General features: G+C 38.1%; 1 protein-coding gene across 6 annotated transcripts in view; it reads left to right on the top strand.

Annotated features, from left to right (window-relative positions):
- ALS2 (alsin Rho guanine nucleotide exchange factor ALS2) overlaps window positions 1–17,266 on the top strand; it is a 59,087-nt gene extending 41,821 nt beyond the window's left edge. For 5 of the 6 annotated variants that reach the window (XM_075756348.1, XM_075756347.1, XM_075756349.1 and 2 more), the window contains exons 19-34: window positions 72–137; window positions 1,921–2,019; window positions 2,558–2,722; window positions 5,078–5,189; window positions 5,487–5,564; window positions 5,679–5,812; window positions 7,939–8,106; window positions 8,368–8,485; window positions 9,056–9,213; window positions 9,938–10,060; window positions 11,107–11,283; window positions 11,664–11,709; window positions 13,328–13,389; window positions 14,016–14,165; window positions 14,468–14,564; window positions 15,998–17,266. In XM_075756348.1, the coding sequence (XP_075612463.1) occupies window positions 72–137; window positions 1,921–2,019; window positions 2,558–2,722; window positions 5,078–5,189; window positions 5,487–5,564; window positions 5,679–5,812; window positions 7,939–8,106; window positions 8,368–8,485; window positions 9,056–9,213; window positions 9,938–10,060; window positions 11,107–11,283; window positions 11,664–11,709; window positions 13,328–13,389; window positions 14,016–14,165; window positions 14,468–14,564; window positions 15,998–16,036 (1,792 nt within the window). In that variant the 3' untranslated portion in view covers window positions 16,037–17,266. The remainder of the gene's footprint in view (window positions 1–71; window positions 138–1,920; window positions 2,020–2,557; window positions 2,723–5,077; window positions 5,190–5,486; window positions 5,565–5,678; window positions 5,813–7,938; window positions 8,107–8,367; window positions 8,486–9,055; window positions 9,214–9,937; window positions 10,061–11,106; window positions 11,284–11,663; window positions 11,710–13,327; window positions 13,390–14,015; window positions 14,166–14,467; window positions 14,565–15,997) is intronic. The other variant, XR_012836045.1, reaches the window with a different exon arrangement.
- The last annotated feature ends 2,911 nt before the right edge of the window (window positions 17,267–20,177 follow it).

Genomic DNA, 20,177 nt, shown 5'->3' with positions numbered 1-20,177 from the left:
CAGAAGTTATTTGGGAAGCGCGAAGTGAACTGATTATCTTATACATGTGTATGGCTTTGTATTTTTTCCAGAGGGATCCTAAAGTGGGCAGATGGAAGAATGTACTCTGGGACTTTCCGGACTGGGCTGGAGGATGGGTAAGATCCTCTCACTACTTGTGGAGCCAGAAGGCAAGAAATACCTTTTGTTGGAGGAGATACTAACAAAACCCTTTTAATTAAAAGGTTTGGCAGTGAATCTTTCTGACTCAGGGTTATCTATATTAACAAGATATAGATATATGTTGATATATAGAAAATTTCTCATTTATCCAGAGGTATGCTAGTTATCTTCACAACAGTCTCTGTGTCTGCGTGATTAAAAACTTGCTCTTTCATAAAAACTGAAACTAATTGGGGTAATCAGCTGCAGGATGGAGGAAGGAAATGGTAAAACAGCCAAGGAGAAGGAAAGGGTGGGTGGGTATAAACTCCTAAGGAGAGGAAGCCAATTGAAAAATCTGCAGTCAATTTTCTGTTGTATAGGTACCTGTTAACTTTTTGTGTTGCGATATTCTTTCAAAAGTTCTGGTATTGTTTATTTTATCCTTCTAGAAAATGTAATGCCTTCCATACAGTGTAGTGATGCATCTTCTCTAATGTTTTCCTTGCTGTATTTCTGGTGAGCGAGGGTTTAATAATTCAGGAAGGAGACAACAAAATCTTGAATTGAGACTTCACAGTTTGGGTGATGAAAATAAAACTAATGAGAGTATGTGATCCTGATGGTTAAGATAACTGGTACAGAGGAGTTTGAAAACAGGATGAACAGAAGTCCTAGACATTATCTGTGAAACAAATAAGACCACTTGAAAGTAACTTAATTTATTACACAGCTTTGAATTAATCTGTGGATTTCATTGCTAAGAGTCTGCTTAGGGCACTATTGAGGCTAAGAGGTTAACTTCTTTCCAAAGGCATTTTATATCAATCTTGTGAGCAGACATGTCTGTACTGGGCAGGATAAAAATATATGAGGAGTCCGATTGACTTCCAGATGTATTTTCAAAGTATTGAGTTGGAGGGGAAATTGAAAAGTGGTCTGGCTGCAGACAGCTTTTTAAAATGCACCTTTAGCTATTGGTATAATGTCAAACTAGAAAACCAAATTAGAGCTTTGGTCATTTGTAACTAACCCTGGTGATTTTGGGGTTGTTAGCAATGGAAATACTGCAAACAAATCCCCACCAGAAATAAATGGATTGGTATTCAGCTGTAATTGCTAGGATTATCAAATATATATATTTGTATTTCAGCAGGCATGCTATAGTCTCAACACTTACCAATAGTAATGTCTTGTTGGAGTAGACGTGTTCTCAGGAGAACCTTCATAATTGGATTTTAATCTTCTCAGAAGATTAATATCAATAAATTTGTGCGTGTCATACTTTTCAGGCATACTGAAATTGTGAACAATTCTGTGTCACTGTTTGAGCATAATTGGAAGTTAGCATAGTTTTTTTAAGTATTCTCTGTAGCAATATATGTTCTCATCTTTCCCTGGAATAAAGATGTGCTTGAATTATCAAGACCTGATGAAGACAACAAAGGTAGAAGCAGTCTTAGGATGTTAAAAGACTTGTGGCCTTTAGAAAGCTGAGAAAAATGCTGCAGTGTGGTAGAGAGGGGAATACTTACAACATGCCACGATCAAACAGGAGAAAAGCAGCACAGACTAAATTGACATAGTGATGGTGGAATTCTTCCTTTTTCTTTAAAAGAATTAAAAAAAAATCTGTAGCTGCTGTAGTTGAAAAGATGCACTAAAAATGATATAGAGCATTCTGATTGTAGAATGAGTCTGTGATATGTATCTGTTCCTGTTTTCAATGAAATGTGTTAGCATTAGAGCTGCTTGTGTTCCGTTTCCATGCATTGACAGGTATGGTGAATACAGAGTGCCGAACAAAGCCTTGAATAAGGATGACCACTATGTGGGGTACTGGAAGGAAGGCAAAATGTGTGGGCATGGAGTCTACAGGTAACATATGGCACTTGTGTTACTGCCTTTGCAGAAGGGAGCTCTGGCTCACTGCTTACCAAGGCTCTGTAGCTTTCTTGGTACACTTCAGACTTGTGATTATAGTTAGCTTGGCTTGTTTTCTGCTTTGCTTTTGGTAGATTGCTCACAATGCATACTTGTGCAGTGTTCTATTATTAGTATCTATTCTAATGGTGCTACCACCTTTCAATAATAGAGGATTCTTTCTTCTGAGAGAGAAATCTAACCTTTAACAGCCTTGCTTGGTGGGGAGAGAGTGGCTTTAAAACAACTAAACATCAAAGGACTTGTATTAAAGGCTCACTTTTATCCCAAATGTACCTTTACTATAGCTCCTGCTTGGTGTGGCTGTAGTGTAATTCATAGAAGGAAAAAGAGAGGGTTGATCTGTTCTGAGGGGAAGGGAGAGAAACCAACAAAAAACAACCAAAAAATAAATCCAAAACCAATTAAAAAACCCACCCCACAACAGAAAAGTAGATCATCGGAATCTTTCTTATTCTCTTTTTCATTACAGCTATGCTACTGGTGAGGTGTATGAAGGGTGTTTTCAGGATAACATGCGTCATGGGCATGGTCTGCTACGCAGTGGGAAGCTGACCTCATCCTCTCCCAGTATGTTCATTGGACAGTGGACAATGGATAAGAAGAGTGGTTATGGAGTTTTTGATGATATCACAAGGTAATGGTTCAGTTCCACAAATCCTTGGTATGATGTACAATTGCGAAAAGAGGAGGAAGGAATTTGATCTGTTAGTAGCAGTAGTAGTGCCTGGCTATTTTTTCTTTTTTTCTTTATACTATGCTTTCTGGGTTATGATCTAAAGAATTGAGTCTAGAGACTCCTTTTTGGTGCTGCTTCTGGTGTAAATGTGAAGTCTTTTGGATTGCTTTGGTTTTTTCTACCTTGCTTTCCTATCATACTCCTGGCTGAAAAGTAATGCTGAATATGGTATCTTATTGAGGTATCTTGTACAAAAGTGCTGAAAGCTTCACGAATGTCCTGTGAGGAGTATGCTTTCATCTCGGGCCTATAAGACTGGGTAGGTTTGGTTAATGATTGGATATACAGGATTAGGTAAATTTTAGCTCGTGTTCAGGTTTTCTATTGACTTACTCTGTCAGTACAACAGAGGGAAGATGCTTTCTCTTAGGGCACATTACTGAAACGATGGTCTCAGAAACAGAACTGCACTAAGTGAATACTGTCTGAGAACAGATCAATATAGTCTGTTTTTTCAGTCACCCATTTAATGCTGTTCTTTCTTGAAAAGAGTGATTTTGGAGAGAGCCCAAGAAAACTGGTTTTGGTGCAACTGAACTGAAAGCTCACCTATAAAGCAGAGTAGTAAAAAGTCTGGAGGTGAAGGGGGTGTGTGGGAGCGTGTATGTGTGTATTTTTCTGAAGCAGAGCTATTGCGGCATCTCTAGGTATTCTCTGATGTCAGTTTTGCATCTAGTCTTGTTCGGTGGTGGTGGTTATTCTTACACTCTAGTGTCAAGATGTCTCCACATACTTTATTTAGTCATTTATTTACCTAGGACAAACTGAGAGATGGCAGCTTACCTCGCAGATCCTCTCACCTCCAGAATTTGTAAATGCAGTGGTGGTTCATGGTTGGGGAGGAGTTTGGAATTTACTTTCTATTCCAGAGTTACTCAGATATGAGTGAGCTGCCCTCATGGTAGTTTTCTTTCTGGTCTCAGGGAAGGGGTATGTGTTTGTGGTCTAAGGATTAATTTTCTTCACTTATTCTTTAGCCTAGATGAATAAGGAATAGCTGCAGACACTCTTTGTAACTTGATGTCATTATTGCAAACCAGTCATTTGAGCAAGTGGGACTCTGTTATGTTTCCACCATGGTAACCGAGTGTGCTGCATCTGTCTCTTCAAGAAACCTTCATCCAGCAGAGACTCCTGTAGCTGGCATGATGAATCAGACCAGCATCCTACTAGGGTATGGCTCCAGCCAGCTGCACGATACCCCAGACTAATCGCTGGGCTTGCTCTCTTTACTATGACCATAATTCTTCCTGGATACTAAAAGGAAAATGCTCTGTAATAAGCAGAGTTCTATTAAATCAATCACACTATTTTCCCTCTAAAAGCAAACAAAGTTCTTGACAAGGTTTTTATTTTTATTATTTGTATGGTGAAAACATCGTGTTCTTTTCAGAACAACCTGAAAAATAGATTGTTTCAAAATATTTGGAACACTTGCACTTAGTTTCAAACACTCTAGCCTGACCTCTGTGGACTTACACTCACAAAAAGTATTTTAAATAGTAGTCTGAAAGGCACTGATGTTTACTTGTGAGCAATCTTTAATTGTCTAATAATTTTTTTTATGGCATGACCTTTGTTAGGCTATTATCTGGAAACTTTGTAGAAAGTGGTCTGCTTCCTTACAATTTTTGTGCTCTAATATTTTCAAAATGTCACGTATGACTTTGTAGGTGTCTCTCCTATCCCTCAAGTAGAACAGCTTGGTTTCTTTCATTTATTATCCTCTCAATTTGAGTCATCTGAGTTTAGGTAAAAAAATCAAAAGTTTTGGCAAAAAAAAATTGCCTAAAATAAGCTTTCTGCATATTTTCTAAGTAACTGTTAAATACATCAGGTAGATACCTGACGAAGCCAAAAATCCCCTTTGATAGGAAACTTAAATCTTAGATAAAGCTGATCCAGACAAGTTTCCCTGTTTCTTATGTGCTGTAGCTACTGCTCAGGTTCCTTTGGGTAGGAATTGGGCTTAACTGGGCTTCAGCATTGTTTCAGATCATCAGGAACAGTTTGTTTGGATGCGGCCAATTTGTAATGTGAATTGTGAAAGGAAGTTCATTATAGTTTATTTCTATCAGAGAGAGTCTTTCTTTATTTCCATGAAGCTAGTGAAACTAGATTGACAGACCTGAAGTGAGTGCTGTATGACTTTTTTCAAATGGTTTCTGTAATGGTCAAATACTGCAGTAAAGCCAAGAAAGGATGTGAATGTACTGCTTAGACTGTATTCTTCATACTTCATTTTTTCTTCAGAGGAGAAAAGTATATGGGAATGTGGCAAGATGATCTTTGCCAAGGCAATGGTGTTGTGGTTACGCAGTTTGGACTGTATTATGAAGGAGCCTTCAGCACCAACAAAATGATGGTGAGTTGAACGCTGGTATCTGTGCTATAGTGACTTTTCCTCTAAGTGTCGTAGCTTTCTGGGGTAGATGAGTGTATGTTAGGCTGTGTAAACCTTCTGTTCCTCTAACCCTTTACTGTCCTGGCTTTTTAAACTGTCTTTATGATCCCTGCTCTGTTTCACCTAGGTCTACTTCAGAATCTGCTTTTAAAGTTATTTGCTAAGAATTAGCAACAGGCTTTTCAGTGTATCCTTAGATTTGCAGTCTGGCCTTCTGTTATAATTACTGCTTTGTGTTCTTTATGATTCTTTTTATAGGGTACTGGAATTCTGCTTTCTGAGGACGATACAGTCTATGAGGGGGAATTTTCAGATAACTGGACTCTGAGTGGAAAGGTTATTACAGTTATCAGTTGTGAACTGTTAGCACCTTAAAAATAAAAGCACCCCTTTCCTTGTAATTTCGTTCCCAATGGATTTCAGTTAATTTTTTTATGATCTTCTCTCAAGGGAACACTGACCTTGCCAAATGGAGATTATATTGAAGGTCTCTTCAGTGGAGAATGGGGATCTGGGATAAAAATCACAGGAACTTACTTCAAACCTAGCTTGTATGAGAATGAGAAGGACAAACCTAAAGCATTGTGAGTGTTGAATAAGAAATAATTTCTCATATGATTCAGTAATGCTTTGGAACATAACTATTGTCTTTTTTCAAAGGCCAGTTAAAATACTTTTTGCAAAGAAACAGATTTTGAAAACACTTTTTCCTGTTTCATTCCTCTTCCCTCCTGCTTAGAAAATAAGATGAAAGTCGTCTTTATAGCTGTTCTTGGTTTAATTACCACTTGAATACGCAAGTAACAGCATGAAACTACAGGACAGCTGACATGCTGCTACTGTCCTGGTGCAGTCTCAGAAATTTTTTTTATTTATATCTGAACTGACTGTTAGAACCTGAGTTCACAGCTGCTGCTGACTTTTGAGGTACTGAGAATGACAATTGCGTAAATGTAACTTAGTCTATCACAGACCCCTCTGCCTTCTGCCAGTTATTCTGTTGGTAAATTAATACATTTAATGTGTCACTTAATAATCCCAGTGGGAGTACATTTGGACAGAATTAGCAAGTTATCATGTCTCTTCCAACCAATGCATAAGAAAATAATAGAAAAATCTGCTGAATTGCAAAAGAGAGCATTTTCACACCTTGGCAAAGATAAATTTAGAAACCATCCATATAACACTATTTATAGTAGATGCATTAGATCAATTTGCTTAATTATCTCTGGGGAAAAAAACCCACATTTGTTTTATTTCAGTCACAACTGAGATATCTTTGAGTCGAAGAAATTTAAGTAAATGTAAAGAGTTGGTGACATTTCAGTATTTGGTAGCACTATATACTAGTTTACGATAGTAGTAATTGTTGTACAGGATTCAATATCTTTGAAGCATACTCTCAAATTTCAGATTAAAATGGGAAACACCACTCTTAATGTTTTTATGTAGATTACTTCTCAGTATGCTTCCTGAAGCATTCACTGGTAATTTCTTTTGACAGTGCTGACACCTACAACAGGATGCAAAGTTAAGCAGGCCTCCCTGCTGAACTGAACACTTGCAACCTTAGCAGCTGTCTGCTTTTTACCCCAGTAGGGAGTCTATGAATAAATGTATGTACATATTTGTGAAGATTGCTTGTGAAATAAGAGTTTCATCTACTCCTTTCAGACTCTCTTGAAGTTGAAAATCTTCTGGTATAATTTCTGAAAAGGCTTAGAGCCTACTTGTTCTGCTTTGTGAAACTGGAAGCGTGGGGAAATATCAATGTTGCTAGTTCTCATCTCAAACGTGGTGGGAAAAATAGTAATGAAGGGTCTGATAATTTCAGATGTTTGATTTAAATCAAGATAGGACTGTTAAGCCTGACAGCATTTATTTGCTTTATGAAAGCTTTTCAAAGCACTAAATTTCATTCCATGTCTGAGATACAGGTATCTATATATAGGGAGAACAACGGTTTGTGGTTTTCCTTTGGTTATAGAGGATACCTGAGCATCGGCTCTCAATGAAAAGATGCCTGAGCTGGTTTTACTCTCTACCAGCACATCCCTAACATGTTGTGCAACATCATATGTAGATACTACTTTAGGGGCAGAAGCCATATAGCCATTCTTGGTGTTTATCTGTGTAGCTATGCTATTTGTATAGTCCAAGATAATGAGATATTTGGAACGTTCTTGTACTATGTCTTTGCTAAGTGAATGTGTCCAGAGCCTTCTGAACAAATACCAGTGGTGAAGATAAGCCCAGTTAAGTGCAGTATGTCCTGTTTGCTTGGAGATTAAAACAGTCCTTTTTGTGTTTAAACAAACCATTTCCTGGAAGACTACAAGAAAGAGTAAGACTGACTTATCTAATGTAATAAGGCTCATAGTTGTTACCACATGTAGGTATTAAAAACATTTTAATCATGTAATGTATTATAATGTTACGTGGATTAGTGTAAGTTAGCAAAGAAAAGAACTTCAGTAACTTTTTGTAGCTTCTTTTAAAAATGTGTTGAAAACCAAGACACTAATTAAATAGTAGGTTCTAGGTTTATTCTTAGTGATAAACCTGGTTCACTGTAGAGACTCTTAAGTGTATCAGCTTCTGGAGAAATAGCATGAGATATTAGATTGACATTAGCCGTAGGTGGTTCTCGTAGCTGAATGTGGTATTTCACGACTTTGGTTTTAACGGACTTAACTGGTCATTGTATTAGGCGGAAACTTGGGATCCTGGCAGTGCCTCCTGATGAGAAATGGAAGGCAGTATTTGAAGAATGCTGGAACCAGCTTGGCTGTGAGACCCCAGGCCAGGGGGACAGATGGAAGGCTTGGGACAACATTGCAGTGGCCCTGACCACCAACCGACGGCAACACAAAGACAGGTTGGTTCCTAGAGAAAGTAGTCAGCAGGATGAAGCAAGCATTGAGAAAGAAACCAAAATCATACTCTAGAATGGAAACTCTAACTGTAAAAGTTCAGTTAAAACAACAACAAGAAATCCTAAACAAAATCAGAACTCTTAATGCTCTGCCCTATAAACCCTTTTGGAGACATACTCAGTTCAATTAGCTTCAAGGGGGTCTTTTCCTACTGTATGTCTAATAACCTGTACAATGTCTTTGTCCTTTTTTTATAACCGCAGTCCAGAATTATTGAGCCGCTCACATACTCAGACACTGGAAAGTTTGGAGTTCATTCCACAACACATTGGTGCCTTCACCCTGGAAAAATATGAAAATATAAAAAAATATTTGATAAAGGTATTGTGACTCAAATGCTCATATAGCTTGTTGGTAAGGCATGATGTCAAGCTCGCTTAGTAGTAGCTTTCCTTAATTCCTTCCATGTTTGCACTCTTGTAATCCACGTTGTATTCATTTGTGTTTGCTCTTAACTTCCTAATTTATTGAATTAAACACCATAACTAAGACTGAAAACATTATATACCTCATGGATACTACCTTAAAGTCAGTTTCTGCCCAGTTACTGTTTTATACATTGGATCCCAGCAAAGCATCTTGAAATACTTGCCAATTATTGCATGGTAATTTTAACAGTACTGGACAGATGACTTGTCCAAGTACTAGCACAAGTTCTTGTACTGTTTTGACTCCTCTATCAGCTGTATTCAGCTAATACATAAATTTTATAATCCAAATGGCAACTTGTTAAATATAGCTCACTTCTTGATGTATTTGTAATATTTTTTTCACAGCCTGTTGTTGGATCTCTGACCCATCTCTCTTGAATTCCTTTTTTTCTTTTTTTCTTTTTTTTTTTTGGTCAGGCACTGACCTATCTGACTGGCCAATTAATATCTTTCACCTCAGGCTTGTGATACTCCTCTCCATCCATTGGGCAAGCTGGTGGAAACACTAGTAGCTGTCTACAGAATGACCTATGTTGGAGTAGGAGCTAATCGACGATTACTGCAGGAGGCTGTAAGAGAGATAAAGTCCTACCTCAAACGCATCTTCCAATTGGTTAGGTAATGAGACTCTTAATTTTTGAGTCAAACTACTGCTGAATTAAAGATCTCATGTACTGAAACTGTCTAGTGTTTATGTAGTCCAAGTGTGCCAGTATTTTTACTCTGTTTTGAGTTGCTTATATTTCCTTAACCTTTTTAAGGAGTCTCGAATATTCCGTCAAAACAGAAAAATTTAAAATCTTCACCACAGTGTATTACATCCTACATTGTACTTTAAAATATGGCTGGTGGAAGCTCGTCCTGAATGTGGATTTCCAATGTAGTGTCTCTGGATATCCATGCTGTGAAAAGATAGTGTTCAAAGAGTGTAGAAGTATAGTGAGGACAGGGACTCACAGTGTATTCCATTGAAGTTCTTACCAACACGGATGAGCAGTGTTCCTATGAAGCGTTTGCTTAGATTCTTGAGAGCAGTAACAGTTTTAATTGGGTCCCTGCCACACTGAAAGCAGAAATATTCCAAGTTGTTAACCATTAGAAGCCCTGTCTGGAGGGAAGTGATGTCAAGGTAGGAGAGGTATCTTTAGCATTGGAGAGGTGGGCCCTCATAAGTTTTCTTGCAGGTAGATGGTACTGTACATCTGTTAGCTATACTGTCTTACTTAGTCCACCATGTATTATTTCAGCTGACTTTTCTTTCCTCTCCAATCTTGCCTTCTAATGCTGTGGTTTGTAGAAACTTCATTAAATGAAATCATATGTTATGTGTGTTGCCATTTAGGTTCTTGTTTCCTGATCTTCCGGAAGAGGGCAGCACAATTCCATTTCTGGCAACTGAGACAAAGGGAAGGCGATCATTTTGCAGTGGGAAGTCTGACTCCAGATCAGAATCTCCTGAGCCAGGGTACATAAAGGGCAGGGGGGAACCACCACCAAAAAAACCCCACAGCTAACAAAGGCTCCATTTTATTTCTGTTTGCAGTTTCTTCTTGGGTGGGGGAAGAAAGATAAGCATATGTTTAACTGATGGATATAACCAGATTTCTTTTTTCTTTTGTTTCTGATGACAGATTCTGATAAGCAAACTTCCATGTGATGGTTGCAATAAGCATTTCATCCCTGTTCCATGCAACGATCCTTTACTTAAACCCAAACTTGCTTTTGTCTGTTGTGGGTAAACAAGTTCAGGCTTGGGCCTGGGCTTCAGAAAACTGTTTAGTTTAAGAGCACTGTGGGTAACACGGATCCAGTGTAATGGGCAAATAGCCAATCACATGGAGCTCGCCCTTGAGTCCATCGTCCTGTCCGCACAGCCTCAGGTGTTTGAGAACAAGGAAGAGGGACCAGTAGAGGCAGCTGTCTGAGAACGGCTGCAGTGGCCTGTGCAGATGGTAGTAGTAGGCACCTTGAGTTCAGCTGTCCCTGCTAGGATTACAGCTTGGTGCCAAGCAAGTGCTGACTGTGTGAGCCTGGAGTGCGTGTGGAGCTAGGCCAGGTAACTGAATGGGATTTAGCCTGTTTTCTAGCTTCTGCTTTGAAGGTGAAGTTCAGCTGTCAGCAGAGTGGCCCAGAATTGAGGGTAAATGATTAGCATGAAGATACAGGTAAAACCTGAACTATAATATAGTACAGTGTTCAGCTTTTGCATTATACAAGGAGGAAAGCCAATGTTCTGTTTAAAACACATAAACCACAAAAAACCTGCACCACAACCACTGCCCCCACCCCAAACCCACCCGTAGGTAGACTGTAAAGGAAAATTACTCCTAAGTATTGCTTAACACAGATGCTATTTGATGGATTTGTACTTTTATTATTCTTATCCCTCATAGAGTAGGCTCATACTAAATGAAAACTTGTTCCAATCATTTTTCATTCAATTTTTATAGACAATTAGGTTTTTTAAATGTCTCCCTCTTTAAACCACCTCCCTTTTTTTTTTTTTAATAGCTATGTGGTAACCAGTTTTGGCTTGCTGCTCCCTGTGTTACTGCCACGACTCTATCCTCCTCTATTTATGTTGTATGCCTTAGACAATGAGCGTGAGGAAGATATTTACTGGGAATGTGTTTTACGTCTAAACAAACAAACTGATATGGCTCTTCTAAGTTTCCTTGGAGTGCAAGCGTAAGTATGCTTCAACAATAAAACAGAACTTAGAAAAAGATTATAGCATGTAATTAGATAAAGCAACTAAAACCCCTCACTGTCTAAAGTGCTTTTCTTTGATTAAAATCCATCTAAATATATCTTCAAGCTAGTTAGTATAGTTGAGAGAGTGAATCAAAACTTCCCTCTTCCAAAAAGGGGAGGGGAAGATTGGCATTGCTACAACACCAGAGTAAGGCATTTCAAATCAAGTGATTTTATAGCTATTTGTGCTAGATGTAATTGATCTTGTAGAAAGAGCTGTTGTATCTTGTAGAAGAATGACAACTTCATTTTCATAAGGTGAAAAGTGCTTTAAGACTATGCTCTCTCAATAGACTATGTTGGGTTTCTTGCAGGAAATTTTGGCCAGGAACTGTATCCATCCTTGGAGAGAGTAGAAAGGTATGTTCTCTGGACCTTGCCTTACAGTATGCTTTGCCCAGTGTTTCTTTTGAGAAGCTGACATCATGGAGAAGCAGTCAAAGAATTTTTGACCAGGACTTTTGCTGAAGAGATGCTATGCTATCTTGTTTCCTTAAAATTTGCTGCTTAAAAGCTACACTAGTGATTTCTTACAACAGCTGTCAGTCCAGCTTTGTCGCTTACCGTCTTACTCTGTAATAAATTCTAATTTAGGAAGACATTTGCTTGGTCTCCGATTATGAAAGTGTGAGAATAAAAGTCTACCAAGGAGATTTTCAAGCTGCTTGATTAAGAGTTATACCATTGTATAGTTTTTATTCTTAATCATTATCTTGATGAAAGTGGCTGAATTACTAGATGGTAATAGTGTAGTACTCAATCTCTGTGCTCCAGTAAGAGTGGTTTAATAATCATAACTTTGAATAATTTGAATATTTATATTTTAAATCATGTCTGTTTATGAATAAGTATATTTTTATTTGAATTTTTTGATTTCTTATAGTTATTTAGTTACTCCTGCCTTCAGATCACGTCCTCCCTGTTTATAACTGTGGCTTCTGCAAACTGTGTAATAATGGGAAGTGTGGCTTTCATCACAGTGTTTGCTGCACACAGATGAGCTGATAGTCCTTGATAGAGACTGAGTGTTACAAGTTTGTAGCAGTAACCAAATCGACGTCCAAACCCATTCCTGAGGCTATGGGTTGCCAGCAAGACAAGTCCCCTTTTTCCCAAATCATGAAGTTGAAGATTCACATGATGCAAACCTCCACTCAGACTTTAAATGTTACAAAATCCAGCAATAACGTATTTCTTGAGTTACTTCAGATCTTCTGCATTTTTATGTACTGGGCAAAATTCTTACCAGCTGTCTGAATCCTCCTCAGATCTGGTTTTTTGGTTATAGAACCCTTCCACTGTGAAGTACTATGTGGTATGTGTCTTCTCTGAATTATGCAGTATGTGGTGCTCTCTGCAGCCAGTTACCTTGTTTGCTGGGTCATTCCTTCAATTAGATAGGATGTTTTTAGCCAAGACATCATGTTTATCTGCTGCTCTCCTCTGTCCAGTTTTCTCACTTTGGGTGACTTTCTCTAGGTCTTTTTGCATCCATCCATTCTCCACCTGCTCCATTGAGAAAGAATTAGGCTCACTTGTGTATTAACAGCTAACATTTATAGTTGTTCTTTTCTGTTTGTTCCAAACCTGACTCTCTGATTACTGACTGCTATGACTTCGAAGTTTCAACTGTTCCAGTCTTACGGTTCCCTCTTGACCGTTAACCATTAAGATTTAATAATTCTCAATCTTACTTGACCTGGAAGAGATCCAAAACCATCACTGATTCTTGTAACATAGCAAGGAATTCAGTACAGGCTTTTCTTAATTTTTTAGATGAAACTCATACAAATTATACATAGGCAGATTTCCTGATGACTTTAGCGTCCAGGCACATTCCCCTTTCTTTGCACCTGAAAACTGGGGGGGGGGGGGGGGAAGTCTCTTATGCCAGTGTTGCATGATAGGCTGCTTTTCTGCTGCTGCTGAATAGTGAGGTTGTTAAACCTGCATGATAAATCTTTCCATGATTATGCAGGTATCATCAAATACAAAAGATGCCTGTTTTGCCTCTGCAGTTGAATGTTTACAGCAAATCAGGTAATTCTTTGAAATTTGTCTTTTAGTGTTTTACTGTTCTGCTATAGTAGTATCTAGTTTACTTGATTGTGATCCTTTACCTGTCATCTTTTCTTTGGTCACCAGGAAGTTTCAGAGTTCCTACTAAAAATACTAGCAAATTCTCCCAATGAGAAATTAAGTATAGCCTTGCAAATGCGACTCAGAGATCTGTGTCCGTAGGACACCGTTTAGAATCAAACACATGAGGATGTCTAATCAAATGTACATGTGAATTTCTAGTTACGGCAAAATGACCTGCGTATGGGGAGCTTTTCTGTGTCTGTTAGCTGACATAAGGAATTCTGCTCTAAGAATATAAATAGAAATTAAAAGGGTTTTAGAAAGGATTTTTTTCCCCCTTTACCTCTATGTTAAAACATCTCACAACTATGTGAAGAGAGTCTCGCTTGCAATAGTGTGCCTTGATCCTGTAATTATAGCCTGAGGTACTACACAGCCTTGGCAGCCATGGCTCTTGTGGTGTGAACGATCTGGCTTATCTTCTTGGGCACAGGGGCATGCTAGTTAGCAAATTGTTGTCTTAATTTAGATGCAGATATGTAACAACTTATTGTTACCCCATTTTGCTCTTGCTCTCCAAACAGTACTACGTTTACCCCAGCTGACAAGTTGAAGGTGATCCAGCAGACTTTTGAAGAGATCTCTCAGAATGTACTTGAGACTCTTCAGGAAGACTTTCTGTGGTCCATGGATGACTTATTCCCTGTTTTTCTCTATGTGGTGCTACGAGCCAGGTAGGCACCAAGGGTGGCATGGGTCATAAGGTGAGCACAGGCAATATGAGTACTTTTACCTCTATTAAGTGCTCCTGCTTTTTGTTATAGGATTACTTGCTAGCTTTTTGTAACTTAGTAAATTTTCCATTTTGGCTGTTTGCTTTGGCCTGAAAAATGTTTGAAGAGTTAACCATGAAATGGCTGTCACCTCAGAACAAGGTTAGGGAAAAGCCTGGTTATTGCACAGCACCACGCACAAAAAGTAAAAAAAAATATAATGGTATCTCTCATTTACCTATTCTTTCTCCTGCGTGTGACAGGATAAGGAATTTGGGGTCTGAGGTACACTTAATCGAAGACCTGATGGACCCTTATCTGCAGCATGGGGAGCAAGGCATCATGTTCACTACCTTGAAGGTATGAAAATTATTCAGGGTTATTAAAACCTTTGTTTGGAAATTAATCAGCTTTGAGCAATGATGATCAGCTTAGGACGATTGTACGAACATTAGCTTGTAACTTTTGACATTTTTATTGAAGGTTTTAGCTAAGATGAGCAGGGAAACTTAACTTACAGTCTAGGATAACCTAACAATTGCAGATACTGCTAATAAAATGGTGCAATGTGCAAATGTACTTTATTCAAATGTAATATGGGTTTCTGTTGATTTGTTCTGAATGCTCATCTGCAGCCTGTCGTTCCCCTGCAACATAACAAACCTTATTCCCTTCATAAATATTTGGAATTAAGTGCTGCTTTGGAGATTAGTCATTCCAGTAATGTTTAAGTCTAACATTGCATCAAGATACTTCAGGAATCTAATTTTGGAAAAAAACAACAAAACAAAAAACCCCAAACAAAACAAAAAAACCCAAACCACCACAAACTCTTTACTCTGTCACTCTCCACATTCTATTTAGTATTCTTCTCTTTGAGTATGGAAAAAGGAGAGAACCTGTTTTGGTGAATAGCCTAGTGTACACTAGGACCTCCATAATGGAAACAGGTTGTTTTGGTACCTCAAAACTGCTCAAACAAGTGGTTCTTGTGACAATTCTGCTGTATGGAGCTTTTTTATGGGGTTGTTTTGGAGGGAGGCTGTTAACCTGAAACTTAAAGAAAAATCTTCAGCGGAGTTGCTAGGTGAACCTGAGTGTATTTTCTGTCTGTGCAGACTGGAAGTAGTTGGGTGCAGAGGTTTTTTTAATACATGTTATTTTTATAGTGCTGCAAAAAGTGAAGGTTTGACTTGGTTAAAACTCATCAAAGAATCTATGTAGTAGAAGTCCTGTTTTCCATGAGTGCGAGTTTGTCCAAGACATTTATATTAAGTTTCTGGTCATGGCTGACCCAAGGCATATTTGAACCAGCATTAAGGAGCGAATAGCTATCAAGCAGCAGGTCAGGTTATTTATCCAGATGATAAAAACCTTTGCTTTTCAGTCTGAGTACTTTTGAAATACTTATCCCTGCATCCTTGTCCATAAATAAATATTTTCTTTTTTTGGCCCTTCTGTCAAGGGGCAAAGACAGACTTGTGACCAAAAAAAAAAGTACTTCATCTTGGAAAAGCTGTGGAAGTATTCAGAGTCCCAAATCATGCTATCTTGCTTCATTAAGAGTTGGACATAATTTGTAATTAAAAATCTCCTGTTGTTCTTTTTGCTAGTTTACATATCAGAAGATTTTCATGTCTTGAGTGTCACTGTATCATCACTGCTTGTAGAAAGCCTAGTCCTCTGTTTGCTTGGATAGGAGGGGAAAAAAAAAATCAACCCTTTTGTGTATGATGCTTTATCAGCTTGCTGAGAACTGGTATATATGCTAAACTGAACTTTGTTTTATTCAGGCATGTTACTACCAGATTCAACATGAAAAGCTTACCTAGACCATCATTCACGACCTGGCTCTGTAGGATAATCTGCTCAGTGGAACTTCACTAATACCCACTTTCTTCCCCGAAATGGCACTTCGTTACAGTTCTGTTGTTACAGATGAAAATATTCCATTTTTTCTCCTGAACTTTCAGTTTTAAGATCAAAAAACTACAGCCAGAGGCTATCTATGAAGTGATGAAGCTAGAGACTTGGTTTGTCAAGTACTTGTGAAGAAGAAATAATTTCCTATCCTAACAGAAAGATTTACTCCTTCTCAATTAACAATGCTGCAAAAAGGCATGGCATCTACATAGAGTACATGTGAAAGTCTGGACCGCATGGCTTCTAAAGCAGTGGGTTTGTTTTTATTATTCCTGGTTTGTCAACAGAGGTGTTTTAAAGAGAATGAATTGCACCACAGAACCATTCAGTCTTCCTGAATTAAGCTATTATGTTTGTTTATTTAAAAAATAGAAATATGTTAGTATTTATAATGGGTAACCTATACCGTGTTTGGCTGCAAACGTTTGAGGCATCTGTGCTGAACAGAATTGCTGAATGCAGTGTTAATGTACTGTAGTGGAAATAATCACACTGTTATTACAAGAATTATAAATATAAAGGCATTCACCATTCTTTCTGTTTATGAAATAAATAAAAGGCACTGACCACTTCAACTTTTGGCACCAAATTAAATACCTGAAATCTGCAGTGTTCGGTTTCACTACCTTGATGTCCAAGGACAGACACTTTCTCTGGAAGCCCAGGTGATAGGAGAATGGGAATGTGCTCTTGAACAAGCTGACAATGGGTTAGGTTTGAGACTTGCCTGTTAACTTACGTGTCAGAGTGAAAAAAGCTAACCTTGTTGCATTTTTGAACATGTAGAGAACAAGTAGTTTCCCTGGGGGGGATTTGTGTGTGTGTGTGCGCTTCTGTGGTTTATGGCTAACTTTATTTATACCGATAACACTCATGGATAATTTGGGTATTGTAGGTGCTGTTCTTTACCATGGCTGACTTTAAAAAAGGGGGAGGGAGGACTAGATTATAGAATGTTATAATGGCTTATGTCATGTCAAACTACCATAGATAATGCTATTCATATTTTTGAAATAGTAATCATGGCTTGTGTATTGGCACCTAAATGGAAAGGAACCATATGTCAAAATACTGTTTTGAACAGTGGCTGTAATGTAGCAATTTTCATAATAAAGTAAAAAAGATTGGTCTTTCTGAAATTTTTGAAGTTTTATCAGAGAAGGGTAAAGAGTAATTCTGACAAGATGATGTTTAAAACTATTGTTGTACTTATACTTCCAACAGACTATAGCGATAATGGAAAATAGAGATAATAGACCATGTTTGCAAACACTTCTTTGTTAGCTTAATCTTATTTTTAAATTATACTGAACAATTTGAGGAGAGATAAGCAAGAACATGAATAAAAGGGAAGTTATAAAAAAGTTAATTTGAGACAGGGAGGGGGAAGATACACGAGAAGGGGTGGAGAGGATAATAAAGTGTAAGGCAGGAATTCAAACACTTAAATCTTTTGTGCTAGATGCAGTCTTTCCAGGCAGTTGTCTTAGAACTCAATGTACAAAAAATATTTAACTGAAACCTGTAGGAGCAGAACTGCTCTTTGAAAAGGAGCTAAGCTGAACAGCTGAGTAAATCAATAGCAATAACTTTCATCTTGCAAAGATCTCAATTCAGGATTTCACCTTTTCTAGCACTGTAATTATTAAAACCATGTTTGATGCGCCCCTTCCCATAACTGTTCTGTTAGTGTTTGTCTTCAGATGTTTCAGAAGATAGGAATGATTTTAACCTTCAGCTTCGACATGCAAAAAGCTTTGTTTCATATGACCTCACTCTCACACTGATTCTGTGTCTTAACTTCCCATCTACATTCTCATAGTCTTTCTGCCTTTGAAGAAGGAGACGTATCTACCAAATATGTAGCAACTTCAGATGTTTAACTTCATTCATTATGAATGATGCAAAGTTGAGAACGCAAAAACAAATAAAACATCTACCTTTACAAACATATATACACACACAACCTTTTATAAAAAATGATATCGCAGATGAATTTAGCTTGCTGATTAATGGAAGGAGACAGCCTGGGCTGGATTATTTTTGGTCTTTCTGCTATATAGCTCAGTTATTAGCTGAAGAGAATCCTAGGATTAAATGTGCTTCTGACACAGATTCCACTTTACAGCCTATGTGGGCTGTGATGCATTAGGAAATCAGTACAGACCAGCTTTGATTTGTGCATTTCTGTAGCTGACAAAGAAATGAGTTAACCTGCAGGACTCCTCTGTATTGCTTCATGGTAGTTGCTTTTTTTCCTTGTCTTTGCTTCTTTTTTCCTGAAATTGAATGCCAGATATTTCTTGTGCTGCAGCAGAAATCCTGTAACCAGCAACAGATGATCACTGTTACAGTATTATAGACCCTCACTGTGATTGCAGGCATGGTAGCTGAAGACAGGTGCTGAGTGCCCTATTGACTGGGAAAGTTGCTGAGAATAAGAAAATACTTAAGTGAGATACAACTTAAAGTAGGCTTTTTATGCAAGAAAAGGGTTAAGGGGATTTGTTCTCTTCTCCCTGGTAACGAGTAGTTCTAAGGCTAGGTTTCTGCGGATTAGAAAGGAGAGGATGTCCATAGATTAGCTAGGGCAGTGAGGTTACTTGCTCTACTAACATCCAGCAAATACTCTTTCCTGCTGGAAATTCTGCTTGAGCTGAACATGGTGTATTCTGCGGTGTTTGCAGGTAAGAAAATAGGCACTGTACTGAAACCATTGTACTGCACAGATGCATTTTCCCTATGCAGCTGTGAAATTTAGCTGCTTTTCATAGCTACAGCAAAGCTAATTAAACTTGTGTTACCTGTTTAATTCCCATTAGCTAAATATTACACATATGTATGAATGGGGAGTAGAAGCTCAAAAGAGATTTTTTTTTTCCTCACTCCTAATTTTCACAAAGTATTCTGACTTGAATGTCAGGTGCTGTACATTACTGACTGACTTTGTGAAAAGTAAATTCACTTCCTAACTGCTTGTTAGAAGCAATTTAGGGAACTACCTGTTCTGACATGGTGAGAGATAATGTAGAGGAAAGATGTGACTGATACGGGATGGTAAAACGAATCCTTTCTTTGAACTACCTAGCCATGTACTTACAAATAGATTTAGTACCAATATGTTGATGTTGTCAGGTGGTGGTGGTTTGGATTGCTTTGGGTTTTTTTAGTAAGCTTGAGCTGTTGGCAGTAAACAGCTGGAAGTAAAGCTGGCTGCCTCACATGACTACAGTGCACTGCACCCAAGTATTCTCTGAATGCACTGCTCTTTTAGGAAGGTACGCTTTAGAGGCATTTACCCCCATGTAAACAAGATACACCCCCACTGGAGCTGTAAGCTTTTGTTTTACAGGGAGGCAGAATGAATCATCAGTGAATGTATCTGATTACAAAGAGTAATAGCATAATTACTATAATAATAGCATCAGTAACCTTACATATGCAGGTATGATTAAGTCTCACAGAATGCCTTACGGGAACATAAAACTTAGTCCTTTTTCAGCCTGTACCACCTCAGACTTGCAATAAGTGGTCCTTGGGTCAAGATAAGGATATGGGGTTTCAAAGGACAGGTCTTAGCCTTTGTTTAAAATGTGTCAATTTATTCTGCTAATGTTTAGGGTTGCTTTTTTTAATTAAAACACTTTCAAGTCTCAAAGTATACAAAAAGCAAGATGTGTTTTTACACTGACTAGAAAAAGAAGCTGACAAACTTGAGTGATGAGACTAGCCTAATTTTATTTAACGCAGAACAAAAAAGTCCTGAATAGGGCATGTCATTCGAGAGATGCTGAGTGTGTCTCATTACCATTTTTTGCCTACTCGGTTTGCTGATTTATAGTGGCTTTCTCAGGGTGTTAGCTTGACTGCCTTCAAGCTAATTCGCAGTCTTCAATATGCCAAATCATTTACTTGGATAAATTTAAAGACATGAGTAGTTTTCATTGCTAAAAATGCTCAATAACCTTGTCAAGCATCTTAACCAAAGAAGTTTGTAAGAGCAGGAGAGCTGATGTTCTGAAGGTCAGGTTCTCAGGTGTTGTCCTCTTT

Source organism: Balearica regulorum, chromosome 6, assembly GCF_011004875.1.
Source record: "Balearica regulorum gibbericeps isolate bBalReg1 chromosome 6, bBalReg1.pri, whole genome shotgun sequence".
Taxonomy (NCBI): Eukaryota; Metazoa; Chordata; class Aves; order Gruiformes; family Gruidae; genus Balearica; species Balearica regulorum.
Note: the sequence above shows the minus strand (reverse complement) of the source record. Positions and strands in the feature narration are given on the sequence as shown.